This window comes from Nycticebus coucang, chromosome 12 (assembly GCF_027406575.1).
Source record: "Nycticebus coucang isolate mNycCou1 chromosome 12, mNycCou1.pri, whole genome shotgun sequence".
NCBI classification, from domain to species: Eukaryota; Metazoa; Chordata; class Mammalia; order Primates; family Lorisidae; genus Nycticebus; species Nycticebus coucang.
Genome location: NC_069791.1, coordinates 108,163,867 through 108,179,457, shown reverse-complemented (window position 1 = coordinate 108,179,457; position 15,591 = coordinate 108,163,867). Strand labels below are relative to the sequence as shown.

The 15,591-nt window shown below is 46.8% G+C and overlaps 2 protein-coding genes across 10 annotated transcripts in view; one reads left to right on the top strand and one right to left on the bottom strand.

Annotated features, from left to right (window-relative positions):
- Positions 1-10,942, bottom strand: part of CLEC16A (C-type lectin domain containing 16A) — a 241,250-nt gene extending 230,308 nt beyond the window's left edge. For 5 of the 6 annotated variants that reach the window (XM_053554138.1, XM_053554136.1, XM_053554135.1 and 2 more), the window contains exon 1: positions 10,640-10,876. In XM_053554138.1, the coding sequence (XP_053410113.1) occupies positions 10,640-10,719 (80 nt within the window). In that variant the 5' untranslated portion in view covers positions 10,720-10,876. Of the gene's footprint in view, positions 1-10,639 lie in introns of all 6 variants that reach the window. The other variant, XM_053554134.1, reaches the window with a different exon arrangement.
- A 2,103-nt stretch (positions 10,943-13,045) lies between these two features.
- Positions 13,046-15,591, top strand: part of DEXI (Dexi homolog) — an 86,571-nt gene continuing 84,025 nt past the window's right edge. For 3 of the 4 annotated variants that reach the window (XM_053554145.1, XM_053554143.1, XM_053554144.1), the window contains exon 1: positions 13,046-13,752. In XM_053554145.1, coding sequence (XP_053410120.1) covers positions 13,315-13,602 — 288 coding nt within the window. In that variant the 5' untranslated portion in view covers positions 13,046-13,314 and the 3' untranslated portion in view covers positions 13,603-13,752. The remainder of the gene's footprint in view (positions 13,753-15,591) is intronic. The other variant, XM_053554142.1, reaches the window with a different exon arrangement.

Genomic DNA, 15,591 nt, shown 5'->3' with positions numbered 1-15,591 from the left:
TGATAACCCAGAGAGGGCCAAGCATGGCGCCTGCACACAGTGAGCACTCAACAGCAGCACAGTCAGCTGCTGTTACTATATGTGGTCATTACAGTGCAGACCAGTATAACCTCTTACTACATTATACAAGAATATTCCAGGAATGTAGGAAGGAGAGATCAGGCTGAATCCAAACAGGGAAAGAGGACCTCAGGGGAGGAGTTGTGATGGGAAGGTACAGAGAAGCCAAAGCAGTAAGTAGAAAGTCTGCGTTATTTCCTGAGAGGCTCTAGAGAACATGGGTTCATTACAAACACAGGTGTTGAGTGATAGGTTCTGAGCATATCTCTATCACTTATTAGCTCGGTGATCTCAAGATGTTACTTTATCTCAGAGCACGCATTATCTCATCTGCAAAATGAGAGTAACAAGAGTACCTAAATACTTCAGTACTCAACTATTATGGCAGTGGTTCTCAATCTTCCTAATGCCACGACCCTTTAATACAGCTCCTCATGTAGTGGTGACCCACAACCATAAAATTATTTTCATTGCTACTTCATAACTGTAATTTTGCTACTGCTATGAATTGTAATGTAAATATCTGATATGCAGGATGTATTTAGGCGACCCCTGTCAAAGGGTCGTTTGACCCCCAAAGGGGTTGTGACCCACAGGTTGAGAACCACTGTATTATGGTATTCGTAGGAAGGGTAAGAGACAGAAAATTAAACTGGCAGTTTCTATGTATGATATAAATTCTAGATACTATTATTGTTGCTTTCATTAAATCTCTGGAAAAAATCTTAGTAACTACTACAAGGCTCTTACCGCAACACTAATGAAAGGGCAAGGTAGTAAGAACTGAAAAGAAGATTCTAGGAGCTCCCATGCCCCTGGCTATATGAGAGAGCCGCACAGTAACCTGGGCATGTGCACACTGTTAACACTGCACAGGACAAGACAGCAACACTGAGGCTTGGGGATGTTCAGTAGCTCACCCACAGCCCTGTGGATGGCAGACATGATCTGAATATTCCATTTGTTCCACAGCCTATCCAACACTTAGCCTTCTTTGCTCTTTTCGTTGAAGCTAGTCTGCTAGGTGTATGGTGACAGTGCAGTGGGGTTTTAACTACATGACGACTAATGGGAGTTGGGTGCCTTTTCATATATGCTTACGGACCATTTGAATATCTTCTTTTGTGAGGTGCCTGTGCAAGTCTTTTGCCCATTTTTTATTAGGCTAAGTAGCTTTTTATTTATCTGATGGAGTTCTTTACACATTCTGAACATAAGTCCTTTATTGGATATGCGCATTGCAAAAATTTTCTCCAAATATGGTTTGCCTTTTCACTCTATTTATACTAGTCTTTTGAAAAGCAGAAGTTCTTAACATTAATGTCGTCTAATTTATGAGTCTTTATTTTGAACAGTTTTTTTTTAATCAAGCTTAAATTCTTACCTACCCAAGGTCATGAAGAAATGCTGTGTGAACTAAAGTAAAATCCTAATCATCCTCTCTAACTAGAGAAACTAGCCATGTCAGATCAGAAGTCAGACCTGCCTCTTTACATCCCCTCCCTTGCGGACAACCATAAGGCTTTTTTTCCTTGGGAGCTAAAAAGAACCGAATTTTATGATCTACACCTCCTTATTTGTGGTTTCAGCACTACATCTAAGCTGCATTCTTTACTAATGAGACCACCAACCACTGAGAGTTTTAACTTGTCTATGGAGCAAGCGTAGTGAGGGCTTTTGGGTCCTTGCTTTACCTTTTGACATCAGAGGGACTTTAATTTTCTGAACATGCATCCCACAACGGAGCATAAAGCTCAACTGAACAGACACGTTTCTCCTTTGATAAATATTCATGACTCTTCCTATAGATTGTTAAATACATACATTTGGCCACCCCACTCAGCATAAATTCCTGTTCCCGTTGTCCCTCCCTTGAAGCACATTTTACTGGTTTCAGGCAGGGTGGTAGGGGTGTTGCTTCTAAGCCAGTTAACAGCTATTTTCTTCCACCAAAGTTATTGTTTTTACACTTCCCATTTTAACTTAGAGTACATCTGGAGCTAATATTTGTGCACAGTGTGAGGTATTGACAAAAATCATTTTTTTCTATATGAAGATCTAGTTGACTAGCACCATTTACCAAAAAGGCCTTCATTTCTCTTCCGTAATGCAGGTCCTGTTTGTCATTAATTAGGTGAATATATACATTGGCCTCTTTAAGGATGCTCTAATTTCATTAATCTACTTGTCTACCCTTGTGCAATACCATGCTACCTAACTACTGCAGCTTTATATTAATATCTTGCCATATGGTAATAAGACCTCCATCTTCTTGCTTTCTGTTTTCTCAATATTATACTGGTTATCCTTGACCCTTTTACATTTAAAAATCACTTTGTCAATTCCCACAAAAATACCTAAGATTTCCTTTGAAATTGCCCTAAATCTATAGCTAAATTTAGAAAGAACTGTATCCATCTTTACAACAGTGAAACATTATAATATTTATATCATTTCTTTCCATGTTTACTGAATAGGGGTCTTGCACATTTTTTGTTACTACTGGGCATTATTTTTTTAATGCTATCATAAATAGTAGTATTTGCAGTATTCACCTTCTAAATATCTGTTGCTGACATCCAGAAATACCCACAACATTTCAAGCTCTTGCTGGTCTTTCTGCCCCACAATGCCTTAGCACACTGTTTTAGGTAATGTTTTAGAAAAATATTCTCAATATACATTTATTTTAATGTAATGGGGAAAAAAACTGACCAGATTAAAATTTAATATTTTAATGCTGCATCTAATTCCAAAGCTTTGGAAAATCAAGTAATTCAACCACTTAAGAGATATAAACATTTTAATAATTTTTGATTATAAATGGAACATTTATTTTAGAGAGGTTGGAAACTTTGACAAAGAGCGGCACCTGTGGCTCAGTGAGTAGGGTGCTGGCCCCATATACCGAGGGTGGCGGGTTTGAACCTGGCCCCGGACAAACTGCAACAAAAATATAGCTGGGTGTTGTGGTGGGCACCTGTAATCCAAGCTACTCGGGAGGCTAAGGCAAAAGAATCGCCTAAGCTCAAGAGCTAGAGTTGCTGTGAGCTGTGATGCCACAGCACTCTACCGAGGGTGACAAAGTGAGACAGAATCAAGAAAGAAAGAAAAGAAAAGAATAGAAAAGGAAGGAAGGAAGGAAGGAAGGAAGGAAGGAAGGAAGGAAGGAAGGAAGGAAGGAAGGAAGGAAGGAAGGAAGGAAGGAAAAGGAAACTTTGACAAAAACAAAAACACAGAAATGCAAGTGTTGACCATGCTATGTATTTCCTAGGGCCTTTTTCTTTGCCGTGGATATTTACACAGTGAAGTTCAAGCTGCATATCTATTTCATGGCCATTTTTTTCCCCACCTCGATTAAAATAAAAGCATTTTTGTTATTGACAACTTGTTTGCAAATATCTCTAATGACTACATAGTATGTCACGAAGCTACTCTTCTACTACATAGTATGTCACAGCAGCTACTCTTCTGAAAGGCAGGAAGATTACTAATTGTTTGGCTGATAACAATGTTGCAGATGACCGGCTCCATGTGCAAAGCTGGTCCTTATCTCAGAAAAGTTTCCAAGGACAGAATGATTACCAGGGACATTTATCTACAGCAAATTAAGATTTTTCAGAGGGTGCCTGTGGCTCAACGGGGTAGGGTGCTGGCCCCATATGCTGGAGGTGGTGGGTTCAGCCCCAGCCAAAAAAAAAAAAAAAAAGATTTTTCTCATATAATGATAAGGACTGTTAACCATGATAACATTTCCTCTCAAACTCTGTGTATTTCCATTTTAATTGTCATAAAGACAGTTGAAGCTTACTAATGCCAGGCTCTGTTCTCCATGCTTCAGCTGTATTCATTTACTTACCCTTGCACAACAACCCTACCGGGCTGATGCTCTGGTGAGCTGAGACATCTGTCCAAGGCCCCTTGCAGTGTAGGTGGGGCCAGGATTATAGCACTACACAGTCCTACTCCAGACCTCATGATTATATTCATTCTAGTCTTATACAAATGCAACAATGAAGTAAAAAACACTTTTACTGGCCAAGTGTTTACATGAATGTCTTACGTAAAAGAAAACCAATGGTGGGTTCAAACCCGGTCCCGGCTGAATTGCAACCAAAAAAAAAAAAAAAAAAAAAATAGCCGGGCGTTGTGGCAGGCACCTGTAGTCCCAGCTACTCGGGAGACTGAGGCAAGAGAATCACTTACGCCCAGGAGCTGGAAGTTGCTGTGAGCTGTGTGAGGCCACAGCACTCTACCCAGGGCCATAAAGTGAGACTCTGTCTCTACAAAAAATAAATAAATTAATTAATAAATTAATAAATTAATAAATAAAAGAAAATCAAATAAACAACAAACCAAACAGGTATTCATCAGAAAATACATTTCTGATCTTAAGGAAAGTCTTTAAAACTGACCCTTACTCTATTTCTTTGGAAAAGAGCCAGCATTATGACAGCCCTAAAAGAAGCTCTGCAGATGTGGAGTCTCAGTATCAGACCCTTGCACATTAGCTAACTCCACACTGACAGACAAGCTTGCATTTGTCTGTCAAACGCCTAGACTGAAAAACTCCAACCAACACAACAGAGGTTCATCACCAAGGATGACGGCTACAAATCCTGCCTCAAGGGCCCCTGATTTCTCAAAAGAGTCACTTTCACAAGTTAAACCACTATTGTTAATAAAGCCCCACACCTCTCAGAAGTCATACTGTCCAAGTTCACCTTCAGGGAGAGCATTTTCTGAAGACAGCTTCAAATTTTATGCCTTGCACCACAATATGCCTCATAAGATGCTCCTGTTTGAAGATCCTGAAAAATTATCCTCAGGCTGGAGCTTGAGGAAGGATAAGTAGGGAGGTAGGAGGCCTGGATGGTTACCCCTAGTGCGCACACACACACCTCCAAATAACCAGGTGCCAGGTGTAGAAAGGAGGTGAGAACCACTCAGCCTGTGTCTGTTTGGCTTTTTCAGTACCCTGACATTCTCCAGTATGTCCCACTCTGTGTCTCGAAAACCACCATCTGGTCAATGTCTAGCCTTCTGGCCAGCAGGACAAGAAGCAGCTGCACGTGGGGATGGGGGATCAGAGGAACAGAGAAAGGTGTGCACAGGCAGCACTTCTTCTGGTGAATCATGCCCCAGAGATGTCAAACTGGGCCAGCAAGTGCGACTGGGCCTGGGTTACACAGTGAGGGTGTAGGCAGAGCTTTCAGCCCCAGAGAAAGTCACAGCTCCAGCACAGGCACTGTGACCAAACTTGTAAGAGCCAGCAGTTGTTACGATAAGGCTAGCTGGAACTTGCCTTTTTCATGCATCCTGTGATAAATATTTGGTGACTGTTTATTAACTGCCAGGCCCTGTGCTGGCATCTAACTTTACCCAGCTGAGCAAGTCACACAGGCCTTCATGGAGCTTCTGTTCAAATTTACAAAGAAAAAAAGATAACAAAGTAAGATAATTTCTTATGGCAAAAGGACATGCAAGGAGTCCTACAAGCTTCCTGGGGATCTTATTCAAGGCTAAGCTGAAGCTTGAAAAACCTATAGGACCGAACAGCTGGTCCACTCATTGGCCACGAGAACACAGTGTATAATAATGTGATAACTGAGAGAGACAATGAGAACAAGCACAAGAGAAGTTAGAGAACACAGCTGAAGTCACCGGAGCAAGCAACTTTTAGAGAAGAATTGGCATTTGAGTGGGGAGGAAGGGGAAGGGGGCTCAGGTGGGTGTGTGCGGTGTGTGGTGTGTGCCAGTGAGCAGCGGCATCTTGGATTGCAGGAAGCCAGTTCCCACAACTCACCAGAAGATGGCAGCAGCCTCTGAGCAGACACCCACCTATGGTCTGGCCCTCTTCCAATCCATTCTGCAAATTTCAGCCAGACCACAGCATTCTCTGGTTAAAAACTTTCAGTAGCTCCCCACTGTACTCTAATGTGCAAATTCTTAATGCGATTTACAAGGCCCAGAGGGACCTGGCCTCTGGTGACCTCTTCTACTGCATGGCACTGCACTTGGGTCCTACAACTCCCCCTCCCCCATGTTCACTCCCTTATTGAACCACCTGAGTTCTGCCAATGTGCACTGCTCTCCCTGTACCCCCACCCCCACTGGCTTTCTCCAGTGCCATTTCTCTGCCTGAAACATCCTTCTTTCCTTTGACCCCCTACTACCTGGTAACAACGACTCATCCTTTAGGTCTCCATTTAAACAGGTATCTGCCAACCAAGAATGTTCCTTGATCCTCCGTACTCCAAAGTGAATGGGTGGGAACGGAGTCTGGAACACTTTGAAAGCCCAAAAGACACAGTGAGTATCTACGACCCATTATGTGTCCTTTAGTGAATGTGATATTTGAAAATCAATATGGCAATATTGTCCCCCAGCTCTGAAACTGTCGGCACCATCTTAGCCAAAAGTTGAATATACTAAGAGTAGATGAGCAGCTACCTGCTGGGCATACATTCTCCACCTTCTTTGGATAATAACCCCTGTTTCTCCCATAGAGAACCACCCTTTTCTCTTAACCTCGGTCCACTAGCATGGGTGGAGCTGATCCCACCCTGGCTCCAGGGAAGGGTGCATGAATGAGACTTGGCCACCCAGAGCACTGTGTACACCTGGCCACAGTGACAGCTCAGGAATAGCATGAGACCTCAGGTTGGCCAAACCACTCAATTCTAGACTTCTGCTGGCAATACTAAGAAAGGAAGCTCTCTTTTCCCCCAGAGATTTACTAAACAAAACATGATGTAAGCCTGGAGCCCGCCTGAGAATGACACCAACGCAGACGGAAGCAGAGTTGAGAGATGGAAAGAGGCAGGTTCCTGACAGCTTTGTCTAAATATCTGTATTCAGTCATGGTTTAGCCAGGACAGACTACTCAGTGACAGAAGCTATCCAATTCCATTTCGGGTTTAAGACAATTCCAGCTGGGTTTCTGTTATTTGCAACTACGAATCTTGGCCCACACATAATGATGACCAGAATTAAGGCAACAGCCCAGCACACAACAACCAAGTTCTACAAGCGGTAAACATGCAGTCCCTGGTAAAGATAATATTTCAGTAGCAATCACGCGACTCCATCATTAACGATTTTCTACTTAGTGGTGACCACCTGTCAGTCAATACCACAACCTTGCCACTACACCCATGACGTAGAGGAATAACCTTTTCACTACTTAAATTTGCCTCAACTAAATCACTAATTCAGAAGACAAAGACCACAAGGACAGAGGTTGAGAGAAAAGGGTGTTTCTCTATGGGAGAAACAGGGGTTATTACCCAAAGAAGGTGGAGAATTCCATTATTCCATTATTTAACAAAAGCAAAACCCTAACAGGAAAAATCCTTTCCAGTTTGCAAGCTGGGAACGTTAAGAAGAATAATGTGCTTTAAAAAGGGTTTCTAGTTCTTATTGTACTATCTTCTCAATCATTCTATAAATCTCAGTGTTCTAAAAAAGTAAAGTCCATTCAAAGAGGAAGGTTCCCAGATACAAATCATCAATTCTAAATTTGCTTAAATATCTTAACCTCTCCTCTCCACCCATCCTGCTGTAGGTCAGAGCAAGAGTGTATTAGGAACTCTCACTTGTCACTGGTAGGTGACCAATCTGTACTAGTTTGTACAATACTTTCTCAGTTTTAGTCCTGATAGTTCCATGTCCTAGAAAACTCCTAAGTCCCAGGCAAGCCAGGACAGTTGGCCACCTTAAATGTCAGATAAATTCCAAGCCCTTTCCTCCCTTTAGTCTTTTTCCTACAACTACCAGACCCCACCTCAACATGCCACAAGTCCCAGGGTCCTAATTATGGTGTTCTCCCTCCACACCCCACTATCCCAGACAGTGACTCCCACCTATCCAAGAAGAGTTCCTACAGAGCCCTCAGCCTACGGTGTTCCCAGCACTAATCATATGGCACAGCCACTGGCTCTATGGCTGTCTCCCCCACCAGCCTACAAACTCTCAGGGAATGAGCTGTTCTGTACCCAAGACTCAATATGTTTACTAGCACAGTCAAATGAAGAGTAGCACAAGCACTGGGGTGGGCACTGGCTTTTATGGCACTCTTTTCCACTTCACCTAGGACTCTTCTAAGCCTCCCACTAATGCATGAATCTCGGGTTCTTCTGGTTGTAATATGAATTAAGCAGATCTGTCTGATACAGGATAGGCGGCTCAGGTTTCCAAAGTACCCAAGAGACACACAATGAACCTGAGCAGTTTCCCAGGATACTACAAAGGAATCTGAGACTTTACTATCCCCCAGCTAGCCAGCTGGAAAAGATGCCCCATGGGTAATTAGACTCAGCCGAATCAAAAGTGTCCCCCAACTGACCTACCAGGAAGTTTTATTCAGGAAGACAGTGTAAGAAGTGCAAGTGCTATAGACACTTTTTAGCTGTTGTTACCTTAGGGCACCTTGAGCCTTAGTTTCTACATCTATAAAATGGAACCATAATAGTTCCTACAACTCAGAGATTTTTGAGGACTAACAGAAATAATACACAGAAAGTCCTTAGCAAGTACTTCAGACAGAATAAAGCATCCAATAACTATTAAAGTAATTTTAAAAGGCTAGAGTCAGGCAGATTAGGTAAGAGTCTGCAGGTACCTGGGTATTGGCAGGAGGCCCAGCCTCCTTTGGATAACCATCCTCCCCTTCTCAGCCACATCCGCCCACTCAATAAATTCCTGAAATCTTTTAGTCTCTCCCTTTCCCGGCCAGCTGCCCTCCCATTTAAGATTCCTGCCTGCCTATCCACCCCCATCCTTGTCCAAGCCTCTTTCCTCCTCTTGTCTTCTCTCACCACCTTCCCCCAAACAGTCCCCTGATCACAGAATGAACCCTCCACCCCTCAATCTTTGACAAATTATTTATTAAATTTCACTCCATGCTAGAAAGGACACAGCTGAGAATCACAGCACACAATCCACCCTGGGGTCAAACAAGAAGTCCCCCCATCTGATTTATCAATCTTTCCTTCCATTTTCCCTGCCACACCCCCACCCATTCTTCTTTCTCATTAGTAATCTCAGAAGCTATTTCTTACCACTAGAGGTCTGCCTACTTCCCCCTTCTCAAACTCACCCAACATTTTCCTCCCTAAAGCAATTTCCTCCTCAAAGGTCCCAATTTTCATCACTCTCCCCAACCTGCCCCAAATCCTGAGTCTCAGCCTGCATGCTCTGCACCTCTCCCCAAATCATTCATTCATTTTTCATTCTTTAAGAATCCAGGCTTAGCGCCTGTGGCTCAAGCAGCTAAGGCACCAGCCACACACACCTGAGCTGGCGGGTTCGAATCCAGGCCAGCCCTACCAAACAACAATGACGGCTGCAACCAAAAAATAGCCGGGCGTTGTGGCAGGCCCCTATAGTCCCAGCTACTTGGGAAGCAGAGGCAGGAGAATCGCTTAAGCACAGGAGTTGGAGATTGCTGTGAGCTGTGATGCCACAGCACTCTACCCAGGGTGATGGCTTGAGGCTCTGCCTCAAAAAAAAAATAATAATAATCCATTGAGCTCCTACTTGTGCCAGGTGCAGAGGTAGATGCTGAGAATACAGCTGTGAACAAACCAAGCAGTTTCCATCCCCTTGAAAGTACCAGTGGGGTACTGTATGAAATCAAGAGAAAGATATGGTAAAAAGAAATTGGGATAAGAGGCCAGTTTAGCTGTGGTGGTCTGGGAAGGCCCTGCCAGAAGTGATAAACACAGCATGACATTACTGAATCATTGTACAATGTTCATTATCCCCACTTGCAGATGGGGAGATGGAGGCTCAGAGAGGTAAAGTAATTTGTCCAAGGTCACACAAGCACTAAATGGTGGAATAAGAATCTGAAGGCAGGTCTGCCTGCAGAGCTAGTCTCAACCTCTGGGCACTCCTGCTTCCCAGGGCCCTGTTTGCCACTTGACCTCCCACAGGTTTCTATTTCTGATTATTCCCAGCTTAGTCTCCCCCCAGAATATAACTTGTCCTTTTAATTATTGCTCTTTATTGAGTACTAATACATGTTCTGAGCTTTTATGTTCGTTCTCTTATCCAATCAACCCTCAAAACAATTACAGGAAGCAGGTGTTGTCGCTCTACCCATTTTACAAGTGAGGAAATTGAGACCTAAATTTACACACTTATATTCAAACTCAGGTCTGCCCAACTCCGGGATTCAGGCCTTTGACTCCTAAACTGTCCAGTCTAAGAAGTACCACCCAAGGAGACTTGGTGGCCACTGTCCGTCACCGACGAGAACAAAGTCCGCGTCCATAAACTGAAATCGCATCCCCTTATATAGAAAGATATGGTAGAAAGGCAGAGATACTGAGACTCTGAGAAACTAAGCGACTTGTCCAAGGTCACACAGTCAGAAGCGACGGGGTCAGGGTTCGAACCCAGGCGCTCTGACTCCAGAGCCCTCGCTCTTAATACCATTCAACCTTCCCCGGGCGCCCCTCTCCGTCCACTACTTTCGTTCACACACTTCCCAGCACTCCCTGCCCGGATCTATTAACCCCCTATCCCCATGCCCAGTCCCGCGGCCTCCTCTCTCCACCCCTCACACACTCACTTGAGGTGGTCCAAGGAGTGGATGTTGCGGGAGGACTTGCCATGGCCCCCGCCCACCCAGCTCCGCGAGCGGCCAAACATGTCGGCGGTCCCGGTTCGTCGCTGGCCTCACCGTCTCATGCCCGACTGGCCGAGCGGCCCAGCACCCGCGGCAGCAGCACAAGCGGAGGAGGCAGCGGAGGCGGTGGAGGGACCGCCAACCACCTTCCTCCCCAGCCCACAGCTCCGCACTGACATTCAGCCGGAACCGGCCGTTCGACCGTCGCGCTTTACGGCCGCCGTCTCCAGGAATGCTGGGAAATGCAGTTCACGCGCGAGGCCCCTGACGACGGGACTCTGCGAACCGACTACAAGAGCCGGCATACAGCACGAAACTGCGGGCCTGCGGCCTTTGAGAGGAGGCGGAGCAAGAGGAGGGGAGGCCGCAGAAACATCCGGTTGGGCGGGACTAGGAAACCTGTGAGGCGAGACCTGGGGAAGAAATCGGTGAGGATGAGTGGAGGTTAGTGTCCACGATATTAATAATTCGTTGATTAACTTTATAAGATTAGAATACGTACTGCATAGCGTATACTATGTACCACTGTCCTAAGTGCTTTACATGTATTAAGGCATTTAATTCTCACAACCACCTTACTCTTGATAGGTACAATTATTATTCCCATTTTAATGTTAGAAACTTGAGTCACAGAGAGGTTGACTTACTCAAGGTCATGCAGTTAATAAGTGGCATACCCAAGGCTCATACCCTTGCACCCTTATTTTTATACCTTCCCAGTAAAGCTGAACTGCAACAAATCTGTAACTGCCTTGTCTTCGCAGCTTTTTCCTTTTTCCATCAAGACTGTGTACGTGTGTGTGCGTGTGTGTGTTGGAAAAGCCTACAAGCAACAATGTACCAAACTGAACATCTTGTACTTTCAGAAGATTTGTCTGGTTTTCAGCCAAAATCCATGCCATTTCCCAAACTACCACACTAAAAAGAAAAAGGAAACACCAAACTTTCTACATGAGCCAAGACATATATGTAAATTTCTCTCCTGGATTAGAAGCTCAGTGAGGGCATTTTTAAGATCTAGTGTGTCCCATTAACTCTTTTCAAGAAAGAATTAGGTCAGGGTCAATTCCTCCTCAATGCCTAGCACAAGGTTTGGCACAGAGTTGGTGTTCAACAAATATTGGCAGAGTGAATTAATGAGTGAAGGTGTTTCACCATAAGCGGTTAATGGTTTGCCCTGTAATTCATGCAGAGGGGCTAAGAGAAAGTCACGGAGACTAAAGAGCAGGTTCCGGACCCCCAAAGCTTCCAATGCCCCTCCATTTTTCTGGGCTCAGTTTCCTCATCTGTAAAACGGGGTAACATGCTACAATAAGTCTTCTGCCTCCAATTAAACAATGCATATATATTCCCCAGCTCGGAGTGTGACCTGAGATTTAAAGATTCGTTGAACTGCTTTGGAAGGCGCTTTGGGCAGGGTTAGTTTGGAAAAGAGTGTAAAACAGGTGCCCAAGAGTAGGGCAATCAGCAGGCAGGAGAGACCTGCTTTTCCGTGCTCTTCGTGGTTGTTTGAATGTTTAGCCACATGCATTATTATTATTGTCTTTAAACATGATTTACAAAGCAAAATAAACAAAAAGCAACCTCATAGCTTGAAGGTCTGAACTACCTGGAAATCTCTTTATTCGGGTGTTCGCGAAACTCTGTGATGCGAATCCCCCAAGGGGCAGACTTCCAGCTGCCAGAATATGGAGAAGCAAAGGGCATGAGCTCCATCATGACAACTGGCGCTTTGGGTATTGTCCAAGATTTTCAGTGGAACTGTTCTCCGACGATCCCCCCACCCTTCCTCCTTTCAGACAGGAAACTGAGTCCCAAAGAGGAGTGGCTCCTTCCCTGTCCTGCAAGGTGCAGAAAAAGCCCGGGGTTTCTTTTGACTTTTGTAGTCTTAGGATAAGTTGAGGTTTGAATTACGTTCAGTCCCTTTTCCCTCCCCGCTACTCCCTGGACCCTACTCCCTGGCAGAGTGAATCGGGTTTGAGATTCGAGCGCAGATCTCGAGCCGGCAAAGCCAGTCAGAAGCTGGCGCCACGGGGGGGCGGAGCGAAGCGGTACCCGCCCCCAGGTATGCTCGGGCCAATGAACGCGGGCGTCGAGCTGGCCAATGAGCGCGGGCAGGGGGCAGCGGGCCAATGAGTGCAAGGCCGCTCCGGAGGCGGTGCTCGGAACTGGACCCCAGAGCGACGCGGCGGCTGCGGCTGCAGCCATGGGCGCTGGGCCTGCGGGGGCGCGCAGGAGGCGCGAGGAACTGCAGGGCCGGACGGGAGAGACCGCTGCTGGGACTGGCCCTCAACGCTGAGCAGCGGTGGGCTCCCCGCCGGCTCTGCGAGAGCCTGTGAGCGCGAGTGGGGCAGCCGCCGGCCACTCCAAGAGGGACCGCCTGGCCACTGGGTGGTCGAGAGGACCTTGTGGGCACATCCGCCGGTGCGCTGACCCCGCCCGGTACGTTTCGGAGGTCGGGGCGCATCTGCAGGGGGGCACCTGGGACCCAGCGCCGCCTCTGTCGACCCCCGGGGTGCCCCTGGATGGCTGAGCTGTCCCCTCGCCGGCTGCTCGGGCGCCGCAGCGGCTGAGCTCCCTGGGATCGCCGGGCCGCCGCCGCCCTCGCCATCCCCTGCATGCCCGGTGCCCGGGTCGCGGCCCACCTGGACGCACTGGGCCCCCTGGTCCCCTCCGTGCCGCCACCGCTGTTGCCCTCTATGTTCTACGTGGGCCTGTTTTTCGTCAATGTGCTAATCCTGTACTACGCCTTCCTCATGGAGTACATCGTCCTCAACGTGGGCCTTGTCTTTCTGCCCGAGGACATGGACCAGGCGCTCGTGGACCTCGGCGTGCTCTCCGACCCCGGCTCTGGCCTCTACGATGCTGATTCGGAGCTCGACGTCTTCGACGCGTACTTGGAATAGAGTCTTAACTGCCATTCCCCCTTCCCGTCTACGAGCCGCAACCCTCGGGGCTGAACCAACTGCCCATATCATGCCGCCACTGCTGGTTCGGGGCACCGTCTGGATGGGGATGGAACCCCAGGACGAGGCTCTTCCCTGCTTCCGAGGCCTGTAAGTGCCCTCTCTACGCAGGACGAGGGTGGCTTGGGGCATTGCAAGGGAGAGGGAGGCTCCCCCAGGCTGGACACACACCCTCCCCTAGGCTTGGGACTTCTCCGTGCACCTCCTCCAGGTCTAACTGGATGCCAGGAAAGGCCCGACCCCTCTTAAACCCTTAGTTGGAGCTGGAAAGCTTCCCTCAGCTAAGGAGACAACAGCTGAAGTAGGAGAGGACCCAGAGCCCAAGTTATGCTTAGGGTAGTCATGGGACTTACCCCCACAGGTTGTGGAAAAAGCCTTGGCACCTAATTCCATTTGAAATAGAGGCATCAGCTCCTCCCCCATCCTCATTCTTTTGATGGTGACATTGGAATTTTGGGGATTCTCACTAGTCCTGGGCAGATAAAGACATGAAGGTGTCAGAAGAGGTTGGGAGACAGGGTGGGGATTGAGTGCAGGGGCCCCAGGCTAAGGCTGTGGGAGAAGACGCCTTTAGCAAAGAACCCTGTACTTCCTTTTGGCCTTGGGCTTGCTGCTGTTTTGGAGTCAGGTTTCAGGGTGCCCCAGCTCACCAGTTCTGCAGCTCAGATCTGCAGGGACTGCCAGTTTTGCAGGCTGCCTTCATGGAACAGGCAAGCGGGAGGGTGGGTATTTGGTGCTGGAGTTGGCTTTGTCTGCAGTGTTTGCAAGGCCTTAAAAGGCTCTTGGATCAGAAGGAGAAGGGACCACAGGAGCCCTGTACTGAGGTATTAAAGTCCTGTCTCAGTGCTGTGACCAGGGAGCTTGCATCCACCACACTTTGAGTGTTTGAGGTAGAGAAATGAAAGGAGTAAGACTTGGTCAAAGTCACCTAGCAAGGAAGAGAGGCAGCGGACTGGAGGAGAGAGAACATATGTGTCAGGCAGGCTGTCAGCAGCTGTCAGGCTGGCGGGTTCAAAGGGCAGTCAGGGACTCCTTAAGGGCTCACCCCCCTGAAGCTAGATGGTGTTGGAGGTGTTGGAGTATCTCCTGGATGGGGCTTGCAAGGCAATTAAGGGGGGATATGAAGAAGTGGGTAGGCCTCCTTTTGGAAAATGAACACTGATCCCATTCACCCCAAACAAGCTGAATTTGCCCCTCTTTTGTGTTGTCTGTCCTTGCCAAGGTGACCATCATCAGAGGGTGTCATAGATCAGAATGGTGTGAGAGAATACTATAGACTGGGCAGCTTAAACAGAAAACATTTACTTCTTTTAGTTCTTATAATCATACGCAAGGACGGTTCCCCCTACCATGGGTGGAGTCCTCCCAGAGGTGGCACCTCCTAATACCATCATATTGGGATTAGGGTTTCAACATAGGAATTTTGAGGGGAAACAGTCTGTTGCAGAAGATGATGCAGGGTGGGCCAGACTTGCTGGCAGCAGAGCTGGGAGTACAGGGTTCCCCTAAAGCAGGCGTTCCTCAAACTTTTTAAACAGGGGGCCAATTCACTGTCCCTCAGACCGTTGGAGGGCTGGACTATAGTTTAAAAAAAAAAACTATGAACAAATTCCTATGCACACTACGCATATCTTATTTTGAAGTAAAAAAACAAAATGGGAACAAATACAATCACACCACCTCATGTGGCCCACTGGCCGCAGTTTGAGGACCCCTGCAAAGGGTCAACAATGAGATTTCTTTGAAGAAAATTAATTTCAGTAAGATCTTATTAAGAGCCTAGTGCCAGGGGGAGCGTGTGCCAGCTGCTCTGCATACCTATCAAGCCTGCCTGCCTGCTTTCTGTTCATTCTTGTATTGAACAGATGAGTATTTGTTCAATATTATGCCGAGTGAGTAAACGCAGTGAGCAAGACAGACCCAGCCCTG